The sequence below is a fragment of the Alligator sinensis genome, unplaced genomic scaffold, assembly GCF_000455745.1.
Source record: "Alligator sinensis unplaced genomic scaffold, ASM45574v1 scaffold71_2, whole genome shotgun sequence".
Lineage (NCBI taxonomy): Eukaryota > Metazoa > Chordata > Crocodylia > Alligatoridae > Alligator > Alligator sinensis.
Genome location: NW_005842632.1, coordinates 67,479 through 95,078, shown reverse-complemented (window position 1 = coordinate 95,078; position 27,600 = coordinate 67,479). Strand labels below are relative to the sequence as shown.

Below are 27,600 nucleotides of genomic sequence, written 5' to 3'. Positions count from 1 at the left end.
AAAGAGTTATTATTTTCAAATTGTTCTTTCCAAGAAAAGTTCTCTTCCACAGAAAAATGCTTTAATTTCAGCAGGCTGCTACCAGGGTATTTGGCCCCATTTAAGTGCTCATGCTTTCCTAGGAAATGTGACATATTGGGCATGTCTAAACATGAATTTATGCACTAAACTTCATGCACCTTAGCCTAAGGCGCATTAAGGCAATTTAGGTGCATGTCTACACATACACACCTTAAGGCACCTTAACAGCTCACTGGGCGAACACGTTTGCAACCTGCAGCAGCACAGCCAAGCCAGGCAGCACAGCACCAGCTGAAGGGATGGGAGCCTCCAGTCCCCCTAGATGTTACTGGCCCAGCCCCAGCCCCACCTCTAACCCCGTCCCTGTGTTCCTGCCTCCCCAGCATCAGTCTAGAGTGGCTTTGCACTAGTCAGGAGGGCCTTGAAACTGACCCCTGGGGGCCCCATGCTGCCACTGAGCACTACCAAGAAGTAGTGGTGGGTGCTGTTCTCCAAGGCACACACGCTAAAGCTGGCACGGCAGTTCCAGCAGCAGCGGTACCTGTCAGTGTGCTGAGCAATGAGCAAGTGGGGGTACAATCCCTGCCTCTGCCCCTGCCTCTGCTGGTGCAATGTGGCACAGTTCTTCTGCTCGCCACATAACACAGGGAGCGTGTGAAGCTGGCGCTCCTCCTCAGCCTGACCATGCACATACCAGGCTTGGGTTGTTTACGGGTTTTTTTGTGCAGCTGTGCACAGTCATCAGTCAGCACATGGACAGGTACCGCTGCTGCTGGAACCACCGCTTTAGCTCCAGCATCTGCATCTTGGAGCAGCACCTGCCACTTCTTTTTGGCAGCACCCAGCAGCAGCACAGGGCCCTGTGGACTCAACAAAAGGATGATCTGTTTCAAAATGTAACTTACGGTAAATAATATACAAAAAGGTCAAACAAAATATTTCATTGATAATGCCCTTGTTCCCCTGGCTTTATCTATGGCAAGTTAAAGGTTGTTTTTGATGTTTTGCGTACAATGCCCAGTAGCGTTGTATAATGGGTTGTTCCTTAAGTTTTTAAGAACAGGTTAAACAAACTTATCTGGGAAGGTACAGAGAGGGATGATCCTGCTTTGAGCATGGGATAGATTGGTTAGCCTCCTGAAGTCCCTTCCAGCCTTACTTTTTTATGATTATATGAATGCTTCTGTACAGGTAGCAATCAGTGATCTTATTTACTGTAAAACTTACCAAGAGTTCGTAATAAAACAAATTGCATTCCTAGTGCAAAAGGCCGCTCACTATCTTCCACAGACCTAGCAGGCAGAGAGAGATTTTTTTGAAAAAGACAGTCATAGCACATAATCATTTTAGCATTTTTCTTCTGGTCATCTACCTGTAATAAACATCTGACAAACAACTCTGTATCTGCTAATCGTGTTAACACTAAGCGTCAGTTAACAAATGAATGGATGCTGTCCTCCATCCAGCAAAACCTCCATAATTGGAATTTCTGCCAGGGGCAGTGAACACAGCACAGGGTGCACAGGGCTCCGAGCAGTGAAGCTGCACACAATAACCCAAATGCTACAGTTCATCTGTTCCACTGGTGACTTCCAAGGGGACGGGACATGGGAAGATTTTCCCTTAGGGTCACAGAACAGGGAAGGGAAGGTGGGGGGAGGTCACAGAAGCAGAGAGAGAGTAACAGAGGTTCAGTAATCAGCCTTTTTTATTTAATATGATAAGCCTCTACTACTGGATGAAAACAGCCAGAAACTCAGCTAGCAAAAGCATCTGGCCAGCCTGCCTCCCTAGCAGGTTGGATATACAACTCACTAACTCTGTAGTATGAAGTGGCGCTTGTGCACCTAATAACAGAGCTGACGCTTATCTCATGTTAGCCAAGCCAAGAAGCATAGAGGGGCGATGGGCACATGGCAGAGGAGAGGCAGCAGCAGGGGTAGACACTGGGATGGGGGAAACAGCAGTCATCCATTCTTCAGAGACAGTCAAGCACAAGGCCCTTCACCCCCTCCCCAGCCCCATCACTGCTTTCCCTGCCACAGCAGTGAGTGGGACAAAATTAAGACAACGTTCCACTAATTAGATTCTGTACCTGGAAAAGCATAATGCATTTGTTGTTTTCTATGGACAGATTCTAATTTCTGGGGAGTTGTCTTAAACTCAAAGTAATCTTTAATTTGGGTAAATACAGCAGCCAGCATTCTTTTCCTCTCTCTAAATGTAGGCATAAACACCTTTCCATTAGGGGTTCTGGGTCATAGATTCCAAGGGATCACTCCAGCATGAAGAAATACTGGAATGAGGACTGCCACTGATTCAAATTTCTAACAGGTGATTTACTCTGTGATGATGCCTAGTCTTACCACCCTCCTCCCCCAGCTCCCTACTGCTCACGCAGTTCTCTCAATGACTTTCTTTTGCAAAATCTCCAAACAATATTGGCATTAAGAGCTCATTCCTCTCTGCTATGGAAGCATCCAACTCTGAGAGCCATACGCCTATTTGTTCTGCTTTTGTCTAGAATATTTGCCTATTAGCTAAACCTAGCAGTCTGTCTAGCCTGTGATGCTATGACTGGGTTACTAGCTTTTTGTGGTGGGGAGTAACAGTGCTGCATCTTTCTCCTTCTGGAAGGGTGCCTTAACCACTAGGGTGCCGACAAAACATGGGATAGATGTGCATCATGGAATTTAGCAGAGGATGGTTTTAACTAGCACTTCCAGCTTTTCCACATAGTGAACCACCAGGTCAGAGGTTAGGCATTATCTTGACCCTTTTCAGCTGTCTCCTTGGGTAGCCAAGCCAGATAGATATATAAGGCCAGGAGGAAAAAAAACAAGGAAGTATGGTTCAGTGAAACTTAAATGAAAGGGTATTTTAAACAACTCTTTCTGGGCTGAAATCCAGATTAGAAAAACATTACCATTTCTTTCTCACATCCTGATCTGAAAATACAAATATTATTTAGAGAAGATAAGATTTTCTTAAATGTACCAATGTTATTTATTTTGCACCATGTCTACTGGATATTTATTTTCTGAGAAAATGTGTTTTCCTATTGCTTAATATAATTACAAGGATCAGATATTAAACAAGTGCAATTGGCAAAGTTTCATTGATTTTTGTAGTGTTGCAGTGCATTTTCACTGCAATGATACATACACTAAGGTTAAAGGCACAAAATGAATGGATGGATGGACAAAGAGACAGAAAAGCTAAGTTCTTACCTGAGTGTCACTATGATTGCTGATGGCTGGGCACATGCCGTTATAAGGGTAACTATGAAAAGAAATATTAGGAATGGGATAAGTGTATTGCAGGTTCGATCACACTTCCCAGAAACAGCATAGCCATTCTCATTCAGGTACGTTTTGACAATAACCACTCTGAGCTGACTGCGCTGTCCCACTGTTGGTGGAGTGATAACTTGGCGGCTTTGAACACAGGCACATTCTGTATAATTTCTTACCTGAGGAAAGTAAATGGGAAAACCATAAAATATTCATATTGCAAGACTTTCACAATTTCAACCACAATAACGCACTGCACTTAGCGCAGGACAGTTTTCTCCTCTACAATGAAAAAGTGCCATGCCCTGTACTTGAAACATTATTTTTCTAGGTAAAGATAGGGCAAGGAACATGGCTTAATTTTAAAGCTGTCCAACCCTTCCCATTACAAGCAACTGAAAACAGGGTCTGAACAGTTTGACAAACTTCAACTATTTAGGGTGAAATTTTATTTGCTGCATGTCTGCCCCAGGCTGATTTTTTTTTTTCATTCTATAATTTCTAACAAAATAGTTTGGTCAGTTCTGAGGAAAAGGCCTTGTTTCATTCATTTTTAAAATTCCTGTAGCCTTCTCTTTAAACTAAATGGACTACCAGGAACTTTAGCAGTTGATATGCATTGCCCTGTGTGCCAGGGAAATGCTGTCTCTCTGAAAATTTGTACAAATATGGCCTAATGATAAGCCTTTGAAAAATCAATTTGCACCTGGAACCCAGAAACTTGTGTGTTGCTGAGTCCAGTTCCCCGCTCTCCCTGGCAGCTACATCAGATATTCCTTTTTTAAGGGTGATTATGCACCAAACTTAAGTAGAGACTTTAGAAGCCAGATCACTTGAGGTTCCATACTCATTAAGCATGCTTCTGTGCTGACTGGACTGCTCGTGTCTCTTCTAGCTGTGACTGACATGTTCCTGCCAGCCCAGGACTACCCGGACTATTTCTGTAATGGCTTCTCCTGGTTCCTGAATGACAGCCACATTTTTTACTTGGCTTAATCATGTCAAAATAGTTGGCTCCAAAAAACGTGCCCAATCCCCCAAAATGCTTAAATAAAAGAAAGCACTCTAATCTTCTTTGTGTGAATGAGTTATCTGGATCTTCATACTTACTATTATCCCATCAAAATTAACAAATTATGATTGTAGGATTGCTAGTTCTCCTGTTTCTCTGATGGCCCAAAGGCAAGAGCACAAAGTGTAATTAATGTGCTTTCTAGATGCCAAAATCACTTCCTGATCAAATCTATGTTTCATGATATTCCCCATCTTCCTCATCCATTCTTTAGAGACAGTATTTTTAATAGAAATTTTGAATCTAATATTATACCCTATATATAATGCTAAATTAATTTCAGCCTCATTTGTTTACAACTATAAACAAACTACATTGTTTTCCTATGAACCCTTTGGAAACTCATGAATTTCAAGATGCAGTGCTTTCTTTGGCACTGGCCAGAAGTGTTTGGTTCCTACAGGTTCAGGACATTGAAAGATTAGGTTGTATCAGGTGGGTATTTCAAGGAGATGAGGAATTATTAATGTCATTGTAAAAAAGCACTGATAAGAAGTCATCTTGAATGAAGCGTAGAGCTCTGGTCACCCATGTTCAAGAAAAATTACTTTAAACCTAAATGGCTGCAGAGAAGAGCTACTGGGATGATCTGATCAGGGAAATGTAGTGTGGAAGAGAGGAAGACTAAAAGGGCTTAGCAGAATGGAAGCTGAGAAGCAGCAGAACTGCTCTGTTCCAAGACACTGAGGATGCCTGTAGAAGTGCTGCAATGTGCTCCAATGTACTGTAATTACACATGCTATGGGGGGCGGTGTGAGAAGGGACTCAATTATAATATACCAGAGCTGATGTAATTACAGCACATCGGATCAAATCTGCTGGAGCATGATAATTACCGTGCTCCAGCCAGCCTCCGCGTCTCATGTATCAGCATCCCCGCACTTCAAAATGGTGGCAGGGGCACTTGAATTAAAGTTTGTCGAATGAGTTTTCATTCAAGCGTCCCAATGCCATTTTGAAGTGCAGGAACACTGGTACATAAGACGGTGCAGTACTTCAATTAGAGCAGCTTTTAGAGCTGTTCTAATTAAAGTGCCCTCCCATCCTACCTCTAGAGCTCATGTAACAATACCCAGAGGGACTAAATACTGGAGAGGAAGCAACACTTAAGCAGTAGGACCATACTGGCACAAGAAGAAACAGGTGTAAATTACTCATGAATAAATTTAGGTTGTATATTAAAAGAAGAAGAACCACCAGAGGAATAAGCAGGAGAAGAACCATCAGAGAGAATAAGCAGGAATAATGGGGGCAAAAAAATATCTCCTTTAAGAGCTCAATAAATTTATGAAAGGAAATTATATGAGAGAGCAGTCTTACAGCAGGGAACTGTACTCAGTGATGCAAGGATGTCCCTTCCAGTCCTGTATCTTCCTATTAGCAGGGTCCCAAGCCATTCACATAGCCATCCTGCACCTTTGTATTACAAGCCCAGCCTCCCCAGGACCATGCTATAAATGCATTCTGTTAAATGTAAGTTCCCATGGTGGTTTTCAAATCACTTTTTGAAAGGGAGGATTAATTTGGAATACATTAGTGCAGCACTAGCTTATGCTCAAAATTCCCAGATTTTTGAAAGCTGGACTGCTGATGTTCTGAGCTCTTGAATTGTGGGGAAATATAGGCATAAGGGTTGCTTGTGGCAGGCCTTCTCTGAACCCAAGAAGAGGGAAGCATGCCATTCGGGGTTGGACTCGATGACTTATGGAGGTCCCTTCCAGTCCTACTTCTCTATGACACTACACCTGATCTGAGCCTTCAAGAGGCACTATCCATCCAACTCCTGCCAGGATCTGCTGATCTATGACCCTAGTGTAGGCTTGCAACATTTGGGACAAGTTTGTGATGCACTCACCCCTGAGCTCTGATTTCCACCATTGATGCAGCCAGCCAGACAAGGATTAAAGTATGTTATTCCATCTGATCCACAAACAGGTTTATATTCATGAATCTTACATCCACAGTTAACATTACAGCTGCCAGTCAGATTCCTGTGGGCCATGGCTAGAGTAGGACTTAATGGAGAAAAAGAGATTATACTGGAACAGCATGCACACTTAAGTGCCTGGCAAGAAACCAACCCACTCAAATATTCTGTATTACAGTAAAGATTTTTACTCTAAGAAAGATTTAGGCATTTTTAAAAGAAGGATTAAAGCAACCTCAAAGAATAATGATCCTTGGTATTAGGCAGTGTTGTGTTTAATTTGAAAATGAAAAACAAAAGCATTACTCCTTGGTAAAAATAAATAAATAAATAAATAAAGCATCTCTCCCTCTCCCCCACATAACAATCAGTAGACACAAAGCCTGATGCTTACTATTATTTATTTGTACTGCAGCAAAACACAGAAGCCCCATCCTAAACCAGATCCCACTACACTATGCAAATTCTAATCTACCATCCTATCCTATTTCCATAAAAACCCTCAAACTCAATTTCCTAAGCCAGTCCCAAAACATGCTAAATGAAATAGTCATGTGGTGCTCCTGGACGGTCAACAGACTGTCTATTTTGGGCTGGGGGGGAGAAGGGGAGTGAACTCCATATATATCTTAGGTACATCTTGCCAGTAATTTCCTCTTTTATCTACCACAGAAGCTCAAACTTGATTGTTTAAAGTGACATGAACAGCAGCACTAGGGTACGTTAACTTTGCTTGTTAACTTTGCATAAGGGTTTATGAAAAATAAATACAAATAGAAATAATTTCTAAATTCTAGCTAACAACTGTAATTGACTCCATTAAAAATATCTCATTTCTCATTTCAATAGATAATTGACAATGGTGACAGGCTTTCAATAGAGCAGATTATAGTTACATCTGTTTCTATGAACTTTCTGGGCTTTACACCCTGTTTCATATTGCTAAATTAATGTAATTAGAAGAGCGATCTTAAAAAAAAAAATAGGTTTATTGTTTTACGTGATTCCAGATGTTTTATCTGGAAATTTCATTTGGCTCTGCAATACTGACAACTATGTGAAACTTTATGCCAGTGAAATAAGTAAATTTCCCTAAGGGGGGTTTGTTCATATATAATTTGTTTTACAGATTATAGGCTTTTTGAGATCAGTCACAAAAGACACTCATGTGAGCACTGAGGTGGATAATTCTTAGGTGCACTTTCATCTAATAGAAATATCAATCAGCCCTCAGTTAGGCACTTAGGCAGTCAGTACGAGATCCACTGAAGCCAACATGTTATGTAGGCATTTGCTTAAGACAGCCAGTAGAAAATGCAGCCAAGAAGAACAGAACTTAAGTCCTATTTCTAAAAGGTAGCTTCTTACACTTGGGCTTCTCATTTGGGAGCCCGCAACTGGAGTTGGGTGCTTAAGCCAAGCCAGTACTTTTTCATGGAAGCTAAGGAAAAGTATTGTACTTATGCCCACGTCCAGTAGAGTGCAAATAGTGTTCTAATAGCTCTACTTACAGCAAGTCTACATGAGACATTTACTACATAGCTGACTAGCTGCACAATAAATGTCTCAGCATTTACACGTGTGCCCCAATTAGGCTGGAATAAATTAATTTACTCCACAGCAGGATAGTACTTGTGAATACAGAATTAGGCTCTACCTATAATTCTTGGTCTCCCTTTATTTTGTTGTTACTTATTAGAATCATTTAGATATTCTAATCCAGCCTGAAAATTTGCTTCCTCTTTTTCCTAACTAAACAAGTTGATCCAATAAAAGATAAAACCTCGCTTCACAAATACTGCTTCTCCTAGGATATCCTTTGGCAACGTGTGTCACTTACCTTGACCCACTTTTTATGAGGCATGTGGAATCCACTTACTTTTAGAATGTGGGATGCACTGACTCTAGGCTATAAGGACAGTAGGCAAGATCCACACATTGAATTTGTTTCTAACCTTAAGGAATCCTAAAATAGGCATCTACGTTCTCTCTGTACTATGCAGGGCCAGAGGTAGCTGCCAATGAGTAGGAGCCACAAAAGATAGCAGGTTGATCAGGGAGCTGCCAAATCTCAGTAGTAGGCTGTGCTGAGGAGTGGGACCAAGACTCATTCTTTTCAATGAGTTGGGAAGGAACCAGGTCAAGAAGTTAGCTTGAAGTTGCAGCAAAGTAGGTTTAGACTGGACACCAGGAAATATCTTCTGCACTATTAGAACAGTGAGGGGGTGCAACAGACTGCCCAGGGAAGTCGTGGAATCTCCATCACTAGAGACGTTCAAGAAGAGGTTGGATAAGCATTGGTTAGGGATGATCTAGCAGTAGCCATACGTATGTTCTGTTATGGGTATTTCCCATCCTTCTGGGCTTTGCTGGCTTCCACATGGGTCTTGGTAGGAATTATTTTCCCCTCCTGCTGCTACATACATCAGGTCTGTCTGGTTTTTTCCACCTTCCTCAGAACCCTTATGTGTTAGCTGCAGCCAAGGCTGGGGATTTTGACAGGTGTGCCAGTGCTCCTGCTGCAACTGAGACCCAGAAATTCCTAGCTAAATGGTCTTGCCCCCTATTCAGGGTCAGACCAATTGCCATATTTGGGGTAAGTAAGGAATTTACTCCATGGTATAGCCTATGGGGGGTGGGGCGTGATTTCCTCTGAAGTTGGAGGGAGGGGAGGGAATCTTCCTTGGATCTCTCAAGTGTAATTTAAGAACCTTTCAACAACAGGCTGCCATGGTCCTGATTTACCTGTGACAGGTCAGGGTATTATGTCCTGTGGGTGTGTTAAGGTTGACTGTAGTTTTACTAATATGTTAGATAATGGATTTGTATAGGACCGTTTGGGTATAGATCATCCTGCCTTAGGAGGGGGCTGAACTAGATGGCATCTGGAGTTTCCTTCCAACCCTATTTTTCTATGACTTCGAAGAATTTTAGACCCTGTGCTGGCAAAATGGGAATTAGAGGTCACCTAGTCAATGAACTGCTCAGCCCTGACAAAGCTAGGGTGCTTGTACTTACTGGGAGAGTCTGCACGTGTATTTACATGTGCCTAAATTAAATGCGCCTTTGGTTAGGGCCCATTAAGGTGATGTAGGCACACATCTACACGTGGATGTGCTAATGTACATTAAGGTGCGTTAAATTTAGGCATGAATAGCTAAGTCACATTAGCACATGTGCAGATGCATTAATGTGCATTAACGCGGTGTCATTCCATTGACACACACCACGTTAATGTAGCTTGGCTACACATGCACTAATGCGACTTAGCTATTTGTGCCTAAACTTAGCTAACTTAGCTATCAAATTTAGGCTCGCGTGGCTTTAAATTGCCATTTTTAAGGCACATTAAGGATGCGCACGTGTAGACACGTGCCTTTAATGTTCCTTAAAAACGGCAATTTTAGGCTAAGCCCACTTAAAGAGGCACGTGTAGACATGCCTACTCATGATCAGAGGCAGACAAAGGGGTGCCTAGAGAACTTTACTGGCAGAAACTCAGGATATGTACACTGAAGTGTAGCGTACATACAGAGACTTCCTCAGCCTGATGAAGGGTGTTTGTACCCTAAAGCTTGCAAAGAATAATTTTTCCAATTATCTGAGTGGGTCTAATAAAAGATATTGGATTTACCCAAATCTTGTCTACCTATGTCCTTAGACCAACACAGCTACAACCTATACCTCTGCCTACATAGAGATACCCAGACAAGTTTGTTTGTCCTACATCTCAACAGAGTAAAATTAGCCTATGTGGTACTCCAGGTTGATGAGCTAGCCAGCTTATTCAAAATAAGCTCTACACTACACTGCAATGTAAATATATCCTTTAGATGACTGGGCAGGAAAGGTTCTTTGGGTAGATGCGATGCATTTTTTTGACTGGTGTATTTGATTAGATGACATGAGACAGGCAACAGCTGAAGAGAAGTTTTGATCCCATGCTTTTTTTGACATTAGCCCAGAGATCCTGGATCACTAGTCTGCATGTCCTAATTCAGTGGTGCTCAACCTTTGGCCCATGGGTCTCCCCACAGGTCTGAAAATGTGGCAGTGGGGGCGCAGTGGCAAATTATTAATTGCAGGTCTTCTATTGCCAAATTTCCAGACCTGTGGAGAGCCCTGTAGGCCAGATGACACAGCACACAGAGTCAGGCCAGTGTGCAGGGTCAGGCTGTACAAGGTATGGCATGCCACACTACACTTGTGGACCAACCCTGTGCCTCAATCTCATCCTAGATCAGGCTGCGGACTGGCCCCATATGAGGTATCTGGCACACGGACTGGTCCTATACCACTCACCCAGCCTGTGTGGCCATTAAGCACCAAATTAAGCACCACTGTCCTAATGCAATTGCAGTCTATTTCTAGGGAGTTACTACCTCCATATCTGCAATGCAAAAAGCACATAAACGATATGAAAGGTATTGTGTTTTTCTGCACCCAGCTCCCACACTTAAATAAACTAGGTAATTGCTCTGTTGGATCTTCTGCCCATATATGTGCTTGTCACCATGCTTTCTGTTGCACCTGGAAGTCTGCCAGCTGCTTAATAACTCCACATTTTTTTAATAAATGACTGTTTGCTTTTGTTAAACATCTTTCCTTGCTATATGAAGGCAATCTAGTGTTACAGAGTAAAGATTAAAAATATATTCATAACTAGTGACTGCAGATTTTTAGCCTCACAAATTCATTGAAATATTTTAATATTCACAGTTTATGGTTTACTTAGATGTCAACCAAAGGTGTTTCTCAGCATTTTATTTCTACTGTCAGAAAGAAAAATAAATGTACATTTTTAGAAATAAGCCAAAACTTGAATATAAAATTAAATATCTGGGGGGATTGGTTTTGTTGCCTTTCCCACTATCAGCAGAGTCTTCTCTTATTTATATCATATTAGATAAAAAAAAAGCAGGAAGCTATGTTGAAAATGTACTTACACAGAGAAACAATTACTTCTTCACCAGTTTGGTAAAATCAGAACTGAAATGAGCCATTATTCACAATTCAAACCAGACTCCACACATACTGAAGTTCCAAAAATCTTACTTAAAAGAGATGACTCTCAGTGACCTAATTCCAGTGAGGATGGTGGTAGGGGAAATATGATAATAATTCAAGAAAAATATTTATCCTTAAAGTATTTAAGTATCTAAATGTATAAAGTACCAATGCTACCAACATTTCCCAAACTAGGGGCTATAGCCACAAGTAGGGTCACACAAGTCAGGCATGGGTTACTGAGCACCTAATTCCTCTGAGTTCACAATTACTGTCTGTCTGTTCTTCAAGATGACTAATTGCCAGGATTGCCCAAATCCCCAGAAAGCCACCAGCCCAGAAAACAATCCAAAACATTATGACACTGATTTTTCATAGTTTTGTCTTCCGGGGAACATTTTCAATTTTTTGATCTTTCAAATTAATCTGAAATACTGACAAGCACAAAGACCTTATTTTTTCTGTGTAATTATATGCTACAGGTTTCACAGAAATATTAGAGAGCTAGGCACAAAGTCTGTATTAGGGTCATTGGAAGGGAATGTCCCATGGAACAAACTCTACAAAGTAGCCCTCCACTCCACAGAATAGGTTCAGTCTCCTGGCCTATTTTGATTCTACTTCTTGTCATTTAATATTTTACAGGAAATGGAGCAGACACTGTCCAATAAGACAAAGTTTCATGTTATGCATACTTTTCTTTTGAAAACAAGCTATGGGGATCAGTTTGGCACTTTGACTTGTACATCGGCATGCTTGCCATAATGTGACATTTATCAACTGGGTACACTGCTGCAATATTTTACTCTTGATTTATCATCACAGTTTAAAATGAGGCAAAAATCACAATTATTCATGTACTCATTTCTTGTACTCAAACTAGCTGCCCTACCAGGTTTTATTTTTATTCCTCTTGACACCACTACATTTGGCTGCATAAAGAAATTCTGTCCCTCTATCTCTCCCATTTTAATTGGTGTGTGTAACCCCCAGAAGCAACACTAGCTAGCTCTGTCCAATCCACTGGTTTGTAAAATAACATGTGTACAATACTCATACCTGTGTCTTTGGCCACATACAACAAGAATTACATTTCTACCAGGAGAAGTGCCATGCTGAATTCCAGGTGACAACCTGGAAAATCTCTATAAGAGTTTCTCTTGCAAGAATTAATGCTTGTACACTTTCCTCCTGAGCCAGGTACAGACATTTGGGAGCATTAGGGGAAGGTTAAATCAATTCAAAATGACTGCCCCACAGCAGGTAAGTCAGGATGGGAGGCCTAGCCAGGGGGGTTAGGGGTCCAGCAGGCTAGAGGGGGTCCGCTGGGGGATGGAGGGGCAGGTGCAACCCATGGGTAGCATGGGGGCAGGCATGAGCCACAAAAGGTGGAGGGACCAAGTGTGACTTGCAGGTGGAGTGGGGGAGCAGGCACAACCCACAGGCTGGGGGGGCTGGCGCAACCCACTAGTGGGATAGGGGGCAGACGTGACCCATGGGTGAGGTGGGAGTTCCCCCCCGTGAAATTATACCCCCATCCCTCCTGCCCCTCCCCCCACTGGGACTTACTTTCTCAACTTTGGCAGCAGTGAATGCTGATAAAAGCAGCTGCACCCGGAGCAGCTTGTGGGATGGGGGTTAAGAGTGCTGGCTTGTGGGGGAACAAGAGGCCAGGGGGCAAAAAACAGACCAGTGCAGGGGAAGAGGGAAATGAAAAAAGCAACCCTGGGGCTGGGGCCGGCCAATGGCTGGGTTTTTCCCAGCCTCGGGTCTGCACAGGGAAAGTGTACAGAAGTTCTACGCACCAGTTTGACCTAAATCAAATTAGTCTGATGCTACACAGATCCAGGTTTATCTTAAACTGGGCTCTGCCATTTTAAACCAGTTTGTGCATATGGAAATTCTATTCTGCTACAGGTTTAGACTGACTGCCGGTCACTGAGACTGGGTCTGAAAGTGTAAAGTCAGCACTGAAATGAGGTAAGTTTCAATTGGGTGGACATTTTGAACCCAATTTAACCTCCTGAATGTCTGTACTTAGCCTTGGTGTGGTCTGGGATGGAAAGGGAGCAGCAACAGCTCCTCCCTGATTCTTCTCCAAACTAGAGACTGCCCAGTTTGGGGAATGAGCCAGGGACTGATCCCCTGTCTTCCCAGACTGGTCTGGGAGGGGAGGAGAGCAGCAGTCATTGCTCTCTGCTTCTTTCCCAAAGCCCAGGGACTGAGAATAGGGCTTGGGGAGGCCGTCCTCAAACCTGGTTTCTGGTTCCCACTGGCTTCTCCTTGCCACCCTCCCGGCCCAGTTGAGGGCAAAGGGGAACTGGGAGCCAAGCAAAGGAGCAGCCTCCTCTGCTCCCCACCTACTCCACAGATTGGAGGCCCCATCTGAACAGAAAGTGGGGGGTTGCCCTGCTATTCCCATCCTCCCTCATTAAAAGGAGCAACTGCAAATTTGATGAATGTATGCACCAGGCACAAAACCCAGAATTCCATTTGATAAACAGCATTGTCAAGAAAATTATTCCACATTTCGGCTGACATAATACAGGCTTAACCAGTAAGGAGATGAACTTTTAGACAGGAACAAGGATAACATGGAATCTTTTTTATGACTGTCATTTTAATTTTTGTTTTTCTCTCTCACCAACTATTATTCTGTAGCGGGTGCATAAAGGGTGGGAGGAATAAGAAAGAGAGAAAAAGATATGGAATGTGGAGTTTTTAGAGCTGTGGGACCTGTTGTTATTTTCCATGTATTAAGGGATACGTAATCATGAACTGGATTCCCTACGAGATTAAGGAAGTAAGCTACAGATAAAAGCATTAGTTGCTTTACTGTATTTTGGCAACACCCAAACAACAAATGGATTTGTGCATTATTTTATTACTATTTATATAGATTACAGTAGCACACAGGATGTACTACGGTCTTTCCAAACACCAAAAAACATTTTCGCCCCCAATGACTGCGCAGTCAAAAAAAGTCTACGATGTAAAAACTGACTGGGGAAAGATACACTAAAAAAAAAAGAGATGACTTTTATGTCTCTATCTTGGTACACCTAGTCTTCACCTTAAAATAATGAAAAGACTGTATTCCATATTTAAAATGCTGTCAAAATAAGAGTTTTGGAATTAAATGTTGGGCTTGGAAGTAGAGTGCCTGAACAGAGGAATGTCATATTAATGCTGCTTCCCTGCATGCTGTGATTTTCCCATAGTCAGGCTGCCAAAGGCTCTTTTGAAATGGCCAAAACAAGGGAAAAGAGGGAGAATATTGTGCTTAAGTACTGCATCTTTAAGGTTTACAATACACAGTGTAACAGTTCAAAAGACTGTCATTTTGCAGTCAGTTGCAGCTGGAATAGAGGCAGAAGCTAAGAATGACGTGATTTTTATGTAGCTGGCAAACAAGGAACCTTCTCACTGCACCAGCCTGATTTATTTTTGTAGTTATTTTGATCTACTTAGTCATTGCATTTAATGTAAGAGGGTTGATTGGCTGGGTGGGGTAACATAACGCCAACAGAACAAAACTTGAAGTTTGGGAGGGAAGGATGTGATTTTTTGTTTTGACTGCCCCAAAATCTATTGAACCAACTACAGCTTTCAATTAACCCACAGTAGCTGTAACTGGATCAAAAAAATAGAAATAACCAAAATCAATCTGTTTTATTTCCTTTGATAAACATCAGGAAAATATGAGATGTAATTAGACTAAAGGATCTCTCATTGCTGGTTAGCACCACTGGGAATCTACCTTGGCTCTCTCCTGTCCTGGAATGCTGAACGGACAAGAAAAGGCATCAGGTAGCAGGTCCTTTGCTGCTCCTTTTGATTATCTTCCACTAAGACAATTTAATATTTGTGAAACTTGATGGCTTTTTTTTGTACAGAAGGCTGAGCAATGAGGGCCTGTGTTCAAGCTGAATCACCTCATGGTAGAGCTAACTCCCATCTGATATCAAGTTCTTAACATAATTTTCCCTGTGAGGTCCCACATAGGGTGGGATGGTGCCCTCTCGCATCTCCCTTTTTGAGTAAAAGAGTGAAGTCTGTTCATGGAAAACTCCATTTCTTCTTGAGAACACTACCTGCCCCTCATGGTTTTTTATAGCAAAAAAGAAAAATGTCTTCTAAGTATGTTAATGGTTCCCTAAGGATAGCAAGTCCTGCAGTTCATGTGCTTCCTACTACTCTCTTCCTCACTAGCATGTAGCAAAACTTAATCTTTTAAAGGAATTCATGAATCTCAACCTAGGAAGTATTATAGCCTGGGGGGGCGAGGGGTGGGAGTGATGAGTATACCAGCAAAGTGCTGGGTCCTTTAGTTTCCACTGGATTCACTAGGGATTATGTTTTCCCAGTACTTTGCAGGATTCAGCCCTGAACTGCTATTCTCACTGCTCAGTGAGTTGCAACATATTTCACAGTTGCAGTCTCAAACAACCAAAATCTGTTCATTCAACTTAAGTTTATTTCCTCTGTTCTATAGTTCTATTTATTCATTTAGACTTACATGACCAAATTATTTATGGTCTCAGCCATTAATCCTTAAAGTGCTCCAGTGGGCTGAGAAGTCTATTATAATTTGTAACAGGGAACCTTTGCCCTGTTACTGAGAAGTGGTGAGGCCCCTTTAAGGACAGGGTCTTTGCAGCACAGGCAACCAGCAGATTGGGGGTTAAAGGTGTAGTCAAGTCAGCTGACAGGGGAGTCGCATGATGAGAAGGGGACAGGGCCTGAATGAAATATAAGCTAGGGCCCGGGCCAGGGTAGCCAGTGCGCAAGCTTCAGGGGAAGGAGCTCTGTTACAGGGGGCCTAAAAAAGACAGGCCCTGAGACCTGCAAACTAGATGCCTACAGCCTATAGGGAAGTGGGGCCCAGTATGGGAGACAGACTGGTAGTTCAGACTGGAAGTGACTGTTAATGTTGAGACCCAGCATGGGGGATCATTTGTTATTGTAGCCAGAGGGCTTTTTACATTGTGCTGTGGCTTGGATGGGACTGTAAGGGGTGGTTTTTGGAGGTCCCATCAGGGGTACATGATTGCCTTCAGCCCTGCTAGGGGCAGGCTCATGGCATAGTTAGAGTGCCCAGAGCCCAAGGAAGGGCAGAGCGTAGGGGCTGCAGGGCCCCAGAGCCCAGACAGGGGCAGAGCTTGGGGCTGAGGCCCAAAAGCCAGAACCAGCCAGAGTAGAGGGATAGAAACCAGGAAGGCTGAAGCCCCAACAAGAGAATAAAGGTCTGAGGTGGCCTGGTGACCCCCACCTGTACAACAATGAGTTATGATACAGGCTTTCCACTGTAAATTAGCTAAAAATAAAGGCATTTTGGCCACATCAGAAAAGCATAAGTTTATCTGACAAACTCAGTGAATTCCTGCTTGATGAATGGACTCTTGAGGACCTCCAAAAATTTCTAAATACCTCCCAGGTTTTTAAAGAATGCTGGATTTTTCATCAATGTAAAAACACTTACCCTGTTGTGTAAGGTATATTTATGCCCCCTAGATTAATGCTTTCACATCCAACAATGAAGAGCGTTGAAAAGCACAGCAAAGACACACCACTGCAGATCATAGCCAACTTTGCAGACTCTCTTGCACCAAGTTTGAGTTTTTTGATAATGTAGCCACCTAGGACAATACCAACACCAGCACTTGGGACAATAATCACACCTGCCAAGAGGAAAGTGAAGTGTAAGATTAAAATAGGAACTGTGGAAATCGAAAAGAAATATTGTTTCACTCACTACTGAGATTACTACAAATCCTACACTATGGACTCCATTGTATACCTTCCTACTGGCAAACTGAGTCCGAATTCTCAGAGCTCTAGGGTGATGTCAAAGGATTAATAAAAGCCTCCTTATGATACTCCCATCAACAGAAACACCATAACAGAACTATTGTATTATGCAAGTAGAAATACTGCTCTATATTTATTTTAGAATGGGAGAGGTAATGCAAATTGGTCTGGTGTCATTAATGATAGTCTGAAGAAGAAATCCAAATGTGGGGCTAAATCTGATCTTCTTACTCCCAGAATTAGTTCCAATGAAGTATACAAGAAGGTAGTACTAAATCTACCTACCTATAACTGCCACAGTGAGTCTTTTTTTCTGACCACTCGGTACATTTTTGTGTTTGTAGAATTCATCTGGATCCTAATAATTTTACTCACATTGAACAGCACCTTACTTTTTGAGTAGTCACATTGATTTAAAAGGACTTTTGCACAGTAAAATAAGATTAAATATGAGTAAGAATATCAGAATCTGGGTTCTTAAGAATTCAGCCGGTTAAGAGACTCAACTTGCTTCTAAAACACACTAAGTTTTGACATACTTATGGATGAGATCCATACCAGTTCACTGCTACAACCACAAAAGGGTAATGTGGCAATGGGCGAGATGGTAGCCCTCTTCCCCAGTGCCTTGTGGAGCCGCTAAAGTCTACAAAGTTCATGTGCTACCAAAGTTTCTCTTGGCTCTCACTACCCGTTGTGCTTTACTGATATGTAAATCTTTAAGTGATGGTTGGGCTAATTTAGCAACAAGCGTGAACTTCAGATATTTTAGGCAGTCGAATCCAGATGGTAGGGCTATAAAGTTAGGTTAGGCTTCACTGATTTACTTTTAATAGGACATGCAAGAGTTGAAAAGACTTTTGAAATACAGCTGCAATCATAACAGCTGGTAACAGATAAGATGGCCAAGCGGAGCTCCCAAATGATTCCTTTGCACCTGTGTTCCTGGACACGGATACAAGCATGCATCCCAGTGGGACTTTAGGTAAGCACAAGATAGATACCAACCCACCAACTGTTAGCGCTGACCTAGTAAAGGGGCACTTGGAAGGGTTTGGATGTATTTAAGTCAACAGGCCCTGATGATCTTCATCCTAGGGTACTTAGGGAATTAGCTGGAGTCATAGTAGAACCACTGTTTGAGCACTCATGGCACTCAGAACAGGTCCCAGAGGACTGGAAAAGGGCCAATGTGGTCCCTATATTCAAGAAAGGGAGGAATGAGGAACCAGGTAACTATAGGTCGGTTAGCGTCACCTCTATCCTTGGCAAGACCTTTGAGAAAATTGTTAAGGATCACATTTGTGGGGGACCAGCGGGTAAAATAATGCTAAGGGGCAACCAGCATGGATTCATAGCAGACAGATCGTGCCTGACTAACCTGGTTTCTTTTTACGACCGGGTCACAAAATGCTTGGATGAAGTAATAGAGGTAGATGTTATTTACTTAGATTTTAAAAAGGCCTTTTACACAGTGTCATACCCAATTCTTATAAATAAACTAAACAGTTGCAATGTAGATTATTACAGTCCAGTGGGTGGAAAATTGGCTTATGGGACACACCCAGAGAGTAGTGGTGGATGGGTCAGTTTCTTCCTGGAGAAATGTAGGCAGCGGAGGCCCCCAAGGCTCTGTCCTGGGACCGGCACTGTTCATTATCTTCATTAGTGACTTGGATGAGGGAGTAGAAAGCGCCCTGTCCAAGTTTGCAGACAATGCCAAACTGTAGGGTGAGGTACACAAACTAGAGGGCAGGGAGTGAATCCAGGCAGATTTGGACAGGTTGGGGAAGTGGGCGGAACAGAATAGGATGCAGTTTAACAAAGATAAGTGCCATGTGTTGCACTTAGGGAGGAAGAATCATCAACACACCTATAGCCTGGGAGGTACCATTCTAAGTAGCACAATTGCGGAAAGGGATCTCCAAGTTGTGGTCGACTCCAAAATAAACACGAGTCGCCAATGTGATGAAGTAATAAGTAAAGCTAACTGCACTCTTTCTTGCATAAGTAAGTGCATCACAAACAAGTCTAAGGAGGTCAGGCCGCATGCTGGAGTACTGCATCCAGTTTTGGGTGCCGATTGAGGGACCTAAATCTCTTCAGCCTCCACAAGAGAAGGCTGAGAGATGATCTTGTGGCCATCTAGAAACTCATCGGGGGGCGGGGGGTAAATAGGATAACATTTTATCCTATTTAAGGATACAGTGTTAGCTATTTAGGTTCCGAATTCTATGGGACATATCCTCCGATATGTCAGTTCACACCAGCTAAGGACCTAGTTCTGTGTAGTGTCCATTTTAGTAGCTTTTGATTTTCTGCAAAAACTCACTATTTCATTCTCCTTCTCTACTTCCTATATTCTCCCTTCACTCCTTTAGTTCCCTCCCTTCCTCCTCATGACCTATTTTTTTAAGTCAATAAATCTCCCTTCATCTAACTTCATTTTTAGTTCCTTCCTGCTTCCCTATGCTTTTGAAGCCTCCTTCTTGGATTAGCCATTCTTCAAGCAGCAGAGTTTTTTGTCTGTTTCTTTGGTTGTTAAGCACCTTGTCAGAATAAAGCAAATAATATTAGCTGGGTAGATGCTGTGTTAGTGACTCTGCTCTTTGTTATAATAGTCAGTTTTTGTAACCATGCTAGTCTGAAGACTTCTTGGTCTAGGACAAGAACAGAAGAGGTGAGGATGAAATCCCACTTTTAGTTTTCATCCCCAATCATTCAAGACCTACAACTGCAAACTGCAGCACAAGGGCTGCTTCTTCCATGCTTCCCATGGAATAAAAAATCTTCTAACATGCCACTTGTTCAGGGCAGGAGGCACAATTTTGGGATTGGGGATCAGATCCCAAATGTGCCGTTTCTACTTGCCAGTGCAGGGGGAGCTCAAGATCACGATCATGGCTCAGCAAGGTAGCTTCTCACCTGGAGGGGAGGAGGCATAGGTTGCTCCTAGTGATGCAGAAGCATACCTATACTGCCCTCTATGCTTCCCCCACCCCCCGCATTCTCCCTCAGTGCCTGTACTGATTGACCAACCTCAAAAGGAGCACTACAAAAGTATCTCCCTGCACCAACAAGATGAAAGTCAAGTGCCTGCAAGTCCAGGGTCAGGGCTGATAATCAGGCAATTGGAAACTCTGCCTAGGGATCATAATGGAGTTTCAAATTGACCAGTGCAGTCCAGGGCTCAGCTTACAATCAACTTCTTCTCTTGTATACTTCATTTCTCCTTCTGCACATCAATATTGTGGCAAAGCCACCCAACTGCTTTATCGTTGGGGGACAGGATACAGACCTTCACATGGCATCCCCTGTTAGTAGCTACATAAGCAAGCCAATTGTGTCAAACTACTTTCAACCTACCTATCTACCATCATAAACCTATTGACAATCAACTGATTGTCGGTTTTGGTTCCAGGCTATTTCAAGACCTTGGCCTTGAACACGGGGGCTGTTTCAAGACTTTGGTGTAGTCCTTGGCTGGAGCCAAAAATCAGACCTGGCCTGGACCTGCTCCACATTCAGTCTGACTTTACAAACCAGCCACAGAAACAGACTGTGTAGAATAACAGAATAATGTAGAATATTATTATGGCTGGTCTTCCATTTTATGGTGCTTTAAAATTGGGTGCACATGTAGCACTCTTTCATTTATGCCTCAATTAATGTGTTAATTGTGGCATAAATATAACATGTAAAGACAGCCCTAAGCATATATGAAATTGAAAGTAACAATTGATTTAAACAACATAGCTATTACTACAATGGCTCTTCCAGAGGTGCTCCCAAGGCAAAGTAAAGCACGAACAGCTAATAAAGATATTCATTTTTCATTTTCAAAGTCATATGAAGGAACAAAACTGAGATGTGATAATCAGCTGCTGAATTGCACATAGCTTCATTTTATAACAATGGTTTGGCATACAGGAATTTGTGTGTGCCAAACGTACTGCTGTATATAATGTTCCAAGGCAAGATCAGTTTTCAGTCAGCAATTTTCAGGCTCTGTCTTTTTTTGTTGTAGTCAGAATACTGTGTGTGGCTCTTGAAACTTTCCAGCAAAGACAAAAAATGATCTTAACAGCTACTAATAGTCTGATTACATAAACCTGCAAGATTTGCAAACAGGGCAACATTTCCTAAGGAAGTAACAAAGGCTTTAAAAATCAATAGCATCTGATATGTACACTGCACCTTTTTTAGAATGAAAGAGCCAATATATAGCATTTAACTATTTTCAAGAATAGTAGAATATAGTGTGTGAGCTTTAGCACGCAACATGCAATACTTTAGATCGCAAAATAATTTACAAATAAACCTTCCTTCCATGTTTTCTAATTAACTAAACCATCTTATCCTTGGAGCTAAAACTTTTCAGCTTAACCTTCCTTTTATTTTATTTTATTTATTTGCTAGTGTTGTTTAAGTTTTAACTGCAATCTCCTTAGATGACTGAAAACAAACAACTGTTTTTAATTTAAAAAATGTCTAACTCCACTTCTTTGGAATCCAACTCCACCATGTGGAGAGCTCTGTCTCATTCTTTCCTAACTGGGCACCCTTATGTGCTTCTATAATGTTGTGATTTAGGTCAACACAACTCAGCAAGGAGCAAAACATCTAGCTAACAGGTGGTAGCACTGACTGAATTCAGTATAACCACTCCCTTTGACTACGGCATTTTTCCAGGAAGTGAGAGATCTAGGGTCTAGGTCCTAATCATGCTCAAGGGATTTGTTCTAATCTCCAGAATGCAGGCTAGCTAAGATCATTCTCCCGTTCTCTCTTTGGAAACAGGGCAACGGAAAGGAAAGGAATACAGGAGTTAGGCTACAAAAGACACCAAGTACGAGAAATCTTGACTGTAGTCCAGTATGGAGGACACTTTCCTGGGACTGGTAGAGCATGGGTTATGCTCCCAATGTTCTAAATCCCGAAATCATTTTACATTAAATAATCATTGAACAAAATTCATAAACAGCATTTAAGGCAAGGACCCAGGGCTCCCTCTAACCAAACATTAATTCAGTGTGGTTTTCCTCCACATAAGGAATCAGGAACTGAGACTAAATTTATGTGCCACACAGACAGAACTGGACCACAACCCAGCTTAGGTAGAAAGCTGGATGTCTACATGGCCATCCTGGGTTACCTCAGAGTAGGCACATTAGGCCAAAAATAGTTGTGTTAATCTTTTCAAGCCAAAACAGAACACAAGGAAGCCAGCTGTCATAGGAGTTTCATATGTATTTCCTGCAGTGCCCAGAAGCCAAATAACATCCACTATAGTGTATCAGAGGTGAAACAGAAACTAGGCCAAAGGCCCCAGATGTACAAATTATTCTATATATGCAGCTTCTTTCAGCCTTGAAGACACCCAGTAAAATTATTAGGACTACCTGGGAATGTAAGCGAATGGTAATAAGAATGGTACTGGAAAAGTAACATGCCACTAGCCACATAACAAAAGGACAAAAGTCTAAACTGTGCGCACACTGCAATGGTGAGGGAGTGAAGCATCACACAAAGTGGACACCCACAAACACTGGTTACAGAATTGAAGAGGTGAGTGAATTTTGGCAGCAGCATTTCAAATATGCTGTATTGTGCCAGGCTTGTGTTTAAAAATGAATGGGAGATATTGCAATAGTCAAGCTGGAAGATGAAGTAGTAGAGCGCTGATAAGCGATTCTGTCACTGGAGAGAATGGAAGGGAAGGATATTTTAAAGGTTTCGGAAAAGCATAATAATAGTTATGATGTTAATTTTTTTAAGTTTATAAAGACCTTCAAAGCTATGAATGTGGCAGCATGCCAAGTTTTTCTTTAACATACTTTAGAGAAACAGTAAATACAAAACAAAACTGTAACAATAAAAATACATTCATGTTCCATAAAACAAGCAAAGCAAAACAGCAAGAAACTGCTCAAATTTCTAAATGAAAACATAAAGCCAAATATTATTTAGCTGGTAGGATTATAATTTTAAAACCAGTTTCAGGGTTATGTTCTCTACTGATTTTGTTTCGTTGGTCAAAGAACCATAATCCTTTCAATGTTGCACTAATGGCAATGCCTTACCAGTGTAGATGCTGGCATTAGAAGCTGGGATGCCAAACTGTGACTCGATGAACTTGGGAATGAAGGTAATAAAAGCAGTAACAATGGCACTCTCAGCTGTGTATGACAAACTCACAAAAAGGAATGTCATGTTGCTTAAGATCCTGACAGCTGCTCTTGGAAGCTCTAAAAATGACAAAAATGACAAATGAATGTTATAAATAATGAATGGAAAACAAAACAAAACAAAACAAATTGATTTTCTTGGACATGGAACTCTAAATAATGGTTTGTTAGCATTTGGCCATATTGGCTAAATAAATAAGAAAAAAAGGAGAGAGAGCGAGAGAGAGAAAGCAAGCAGGTTTGTGACTGGAAATATTTTCCTTTGTTCTACTGCTTTCTTAATGTATCCCCTCTGGGGTTCTAATGCTGCTCTGCAAAAGCACGGGGCTCTAATTACAAAAGCAGGGCCTTGAAAGCAATCTTGAAACAGCCAAAAACAGGGTCACAATTGTAGTTGCTTCAAAATTTCTTTGATGACTCTTTCATTTCCGATGATATAAATATTTTGATTTTTTTAAGTTACCTTGAGGATAATATTCAGGTTATATTTCTGTATCAACAACTTTTTTGCACTCTGCATGATCGAAAAGTCCATATTCTGTATTGCTCTACCAACAACCTATTGCTTAAATTATTGTGCTTCAGATACACTGGTGATAATATCATAATCTGAAAATGTAACCAATATGATTTTGTAGTTAGTAAGCTCTGTCAGTAATACAAAAAAAAAGTGGAATATAATTTACAAAGTTTATAAAATACAGCATTTGGGCAAGAATGCTCAGACAAGGATTTAAAAAAAAAAAAAAGAGAATACAGCACAGTGCTTTAAAAGGCAAAACAATTCATAAATATAGAAATAATTCCAGAAACAATCATTGCTAACCCAAAAATTCAGAATTGTGATAAACTTGAAATAAAGCTAAATGCACCGTGGTATAGATATACATAGTTTAGGCATCTGAAAAACTTTTAACTCAGTACTCAAGTGAAATCATGTGATAACCATCTAATTAAGATTAATACATTCATCCATTTTTCCCCCAGACTAAATGCATATAATTTTCAGACATTTTATTTTTATTTGTTTGCTTTTTTTAATACTTTTTTCCTTTGGAGATTTTTCTACAATGCTGAGTCTATAACTAACTTTACTTCCACTAATGTAGCTTTTCTCTCTAGGAAAAGCAGAGGAGATTGAAATAGCCAAGGTAGAAGATTAAGTATGGCATGGATAAGTGATTTGTTTTCTGGGGAGAATGGAGAGGAAGGATATTTTAAAGGTTGGATACAAAGCTGCTTAAATTCTTTGAAAAGTTTCCCATTGACTTTGACAGAGTTTAAAGTAACTTTTATACAGTTGGTTTATAGGAAGCTGCTGAATTCTTGAATGGGTATACTGTCTGTGTTAGTGTGTTATGGGGAAATCCTACTCTCCTTGTTCTTCTGAGTTCATTGGGGTTATTTGTCTGAGTAAAATAAGCCAGTCAAAGCTGGTCAGGCTGCAAAGGAGCATATATATTGGTCTGCTTCCAGTTTTAATCTCTGCTGGTCCTGTAAAATTCCACCAAATGAATTACAGACAGAAGGAATTATCCTTTTGATCTAGTTTCAAATGTTTTCCTGTTGGCTCTAAAAAGAAAAAAAAATTATTAAATTTTAAAATCTAAAATATGGAGAGAGAAAGAACACACAAATTCTACAGAACCCTTCTTATTTTGAATAGCTGCTGTTTTAAAACAACCATATGGTTAGGCCTGTAGCAAAAGTTACTGAAAAGTTATGATACTGAAATGATAAACCAAAAAGAAACAAGGTGACATTTGGGCATGAGGATGATATGATGTCAGTACAAAAACACAGAGAAGAGATTAAAGTGTTATGACAATGCCAAAATTACATTGTTAAATACCTAAACTAAATTATGGAAAGTGGTAAGTAGGAAAAAGAAGCATTGTTAAAATCCTGTGACAGTCATATTACAAATTCAGAACAAAAACGATACAGATGCAATTAAATACTGGTACACTGCCCACTATTTAGTTTAAAAATAAAGGTAGGAGGTGAATCAAGGTCAACTAGAGCCCAAATGGAGCCAAATTTTTAAAAGCTGCTCAGATGTCCTTGCAACAGCCTGCACCCACAAGCATGGCTGTTGAAGAAAACAGATGCTGCAGGGCAGGGAGAGGAGCTTTCTTTAGAACAGGTTGAGGATCAATCAAGATGCCCACCTGACCTCAAAGTCCTAGACTAGTGAAGAGACATTAAAATCACTAGTAGTTTAAAACCACCAGCTGTACCCTCCCCTTAAAAGAGTGGGCTGTGATTGCTGCAAGAACAAAGGAGACGGGGGAAGCTAAATCGGAAAGCCAGGGCTGATTTTACTGGTAACTGGATTTCAGTCCAAGTAGCTGGTGATTTTAAATTTAAGCAGTCCACAACTGCTGCAGTCATAAGCACAGAAAACTCTAAATCAAGGCCTGGTGAATGTCTATTATCTATCCAGGCAAAGCATAGGAAGGAAGAAGCTGTGGCTGGCAAATATCCCTCCATAAAATCATCTTCTACCAGAGTGGAAAATCCAGTGCAGTAAAGTGAGCTTTAAAAACTACAGGTACTAAATCATTTACTTTTTCTTTTTCTTGTACTTTGTTTATGAAAACAACTGTCAATTATTTGAAGCATCCAGTAGATAATTTCACAGGAGTACTGAAATCCGACCTTTAAGCATCAGAATACTGTCCTCCAAAATTACACTTCCACTGCTAGAAAAAAACTGGAGACAGTATTTGAGATTAAATTTGTAATTTCTTGTGTTCCAGGGAAGAGTAGTAACCTAGTCCCCAATATATGTGGAATGAAAATAACCCAACATCAGTTTAGGTCACACTTTATTATATCAAATACTTTTACTCTGAACAAATAAATTAAAATGTAACATTACATTTTACAGTACGATTCTGCCACGTTTTCATATATATCAAACAATAATTTAAATCATCTCACTACAACTAGATCTCATATGCATTCTCAGAACAGGCCTTACTACACTTAAATAGCAGCCAAAGAGTTGAATAGTACATAATATTCCATTAAGAAAATGGAGTTTTGAAGTAAATTTTCTATTAGTATTACTTATTCACAATACAGTAGCATCTGAATTCTGAGACTGGTTCCCATTATGAGAGGCACCATACAAAAATATAGACCAATTAGACCGGGGTGGGCAAAATACGGCCCACGGACTGGATCCGGCCCATCAAGCCATTCTATCTGGCCCGCGGGGCCCCCCAAAATTTAGAAAATTAATATTTATCTGCCCCTGGCTCCTGTCAAAGATGACAGGAGACAGGAGCAGTAGGACCCAAGGGAAGCCCCGCCTGGCTCCGCCCCCCCAGCTGGAAGCCCCTGCTGTTGCTCTGGCTGCTCCACCATGGGAAATTCAGGTAAGAAGTGGGGGGGGGAGAAAGGGAGGGTGGGGAGGGAGGCAGAGGAGGACTGCGGGAATCATCCCAGTCCTCAAGGCTGGGCCAGCTCCTGCTGAGCCCCACAGTCCAGCCATGCAGTCGGGAGCCGGTGGCCAGGAAAGCAGCGGCGGCCGGGGCGGGGGGGGGGGGGGGCATGTAGGAACACAGGGCCAGCGTCAGTATCCTGGGGCCAGTGCCAGCAAGGCCCAGAGCGGGGCAGTAGGAGTGCAGGACGCAGGCTGGTAGGGATCTATGGAGCCAGGCTAGGCTGCACCAGCAGAAAAAGGGGGAAGTTGACCAAACTCCATAGAGCCCCTGCTGGCCAGGACCCTGCGCTCCTGCCGCCCTGCTTTGAGCCCCCACGAACGCTGGCCCCGGGACACCAACACGGGCCCTGGGACATCGGCGCAGGCCCCGCACTCCCCCTAGCTGCCTCTGGCTCTTGTGCACCATTTGCCTCCCAGTGCCCAAACCCCAGCCCCACAGTATAGGCAGAAACCAGCGCGCAGCCCTGACCCCGCGTGCCCCATGCTCTCCTTCAGGGAACAAGCTGGTGCCCAACGTAAGGGAAAAGCCCCCCCCCCCCCCGCTCCCTGTGGCCGGCACCCTGTGCTGCAGCCACTCACAACCCATGTGGAGCTGTCCTGCCTCTCCACCCCGTCACCATCACCCTGCGGGGCAGCGGTGGCAACGGAGAGCAGGCACAGGCAGCCCTGTGGGAGGGCTGCTTTCCTCCACACTGAGCAGCAGCTTCTGGGGAACGAACTGGTGCTCAGTGCGCGGGGCAAGCAGCCACTCCCCCTCCCCGTGGCCAGCACCCTGTGCTGCAGCTGCTCGGAGCCCATGCAGGACTGCCTGTGCCTGCTCTCCCTTG

At 42.1% G+C, this 27,600-nt stretch overlaps 1 protein-coding gene across 1 annotated transcript in view; it reads right to left on the bottom strand.

Annotated features, from left to right (window-relative positions):
* Nucleotides 1-27,600, bottom strand: part of SLCO5A1 (solute carrier organic anion transporter family member 5A1) — a gene marked incomplete at its 5' end in the record, with an annotated part of 107,711 nt that overhangs the window by 12,675 nt on the left and 67,436 nt on the right. The window contains 5 exons of the mRNA XM_014524582.2: nt 1,249-1,313; nt 3,252-3,493; nt 6,242-6,401; nt 16,803-17,001; nt 23,215-23,379. Of these exons, the coding sequence (XP_014380068.1) occupies nt 1,249-1,313; nt 3,252-3,493; nt 6,242-6,401; nt 16,803-17,001; nt 23,215-23,379 (831 nt within the window). The remainder of the gene's footprint in view (nt 1-1,248; nt 1,314-3,251; nt 3,494-6,241; nt 6,402-16,802; nt 17,002-23,214; nt 23,380-27,600) is intronic.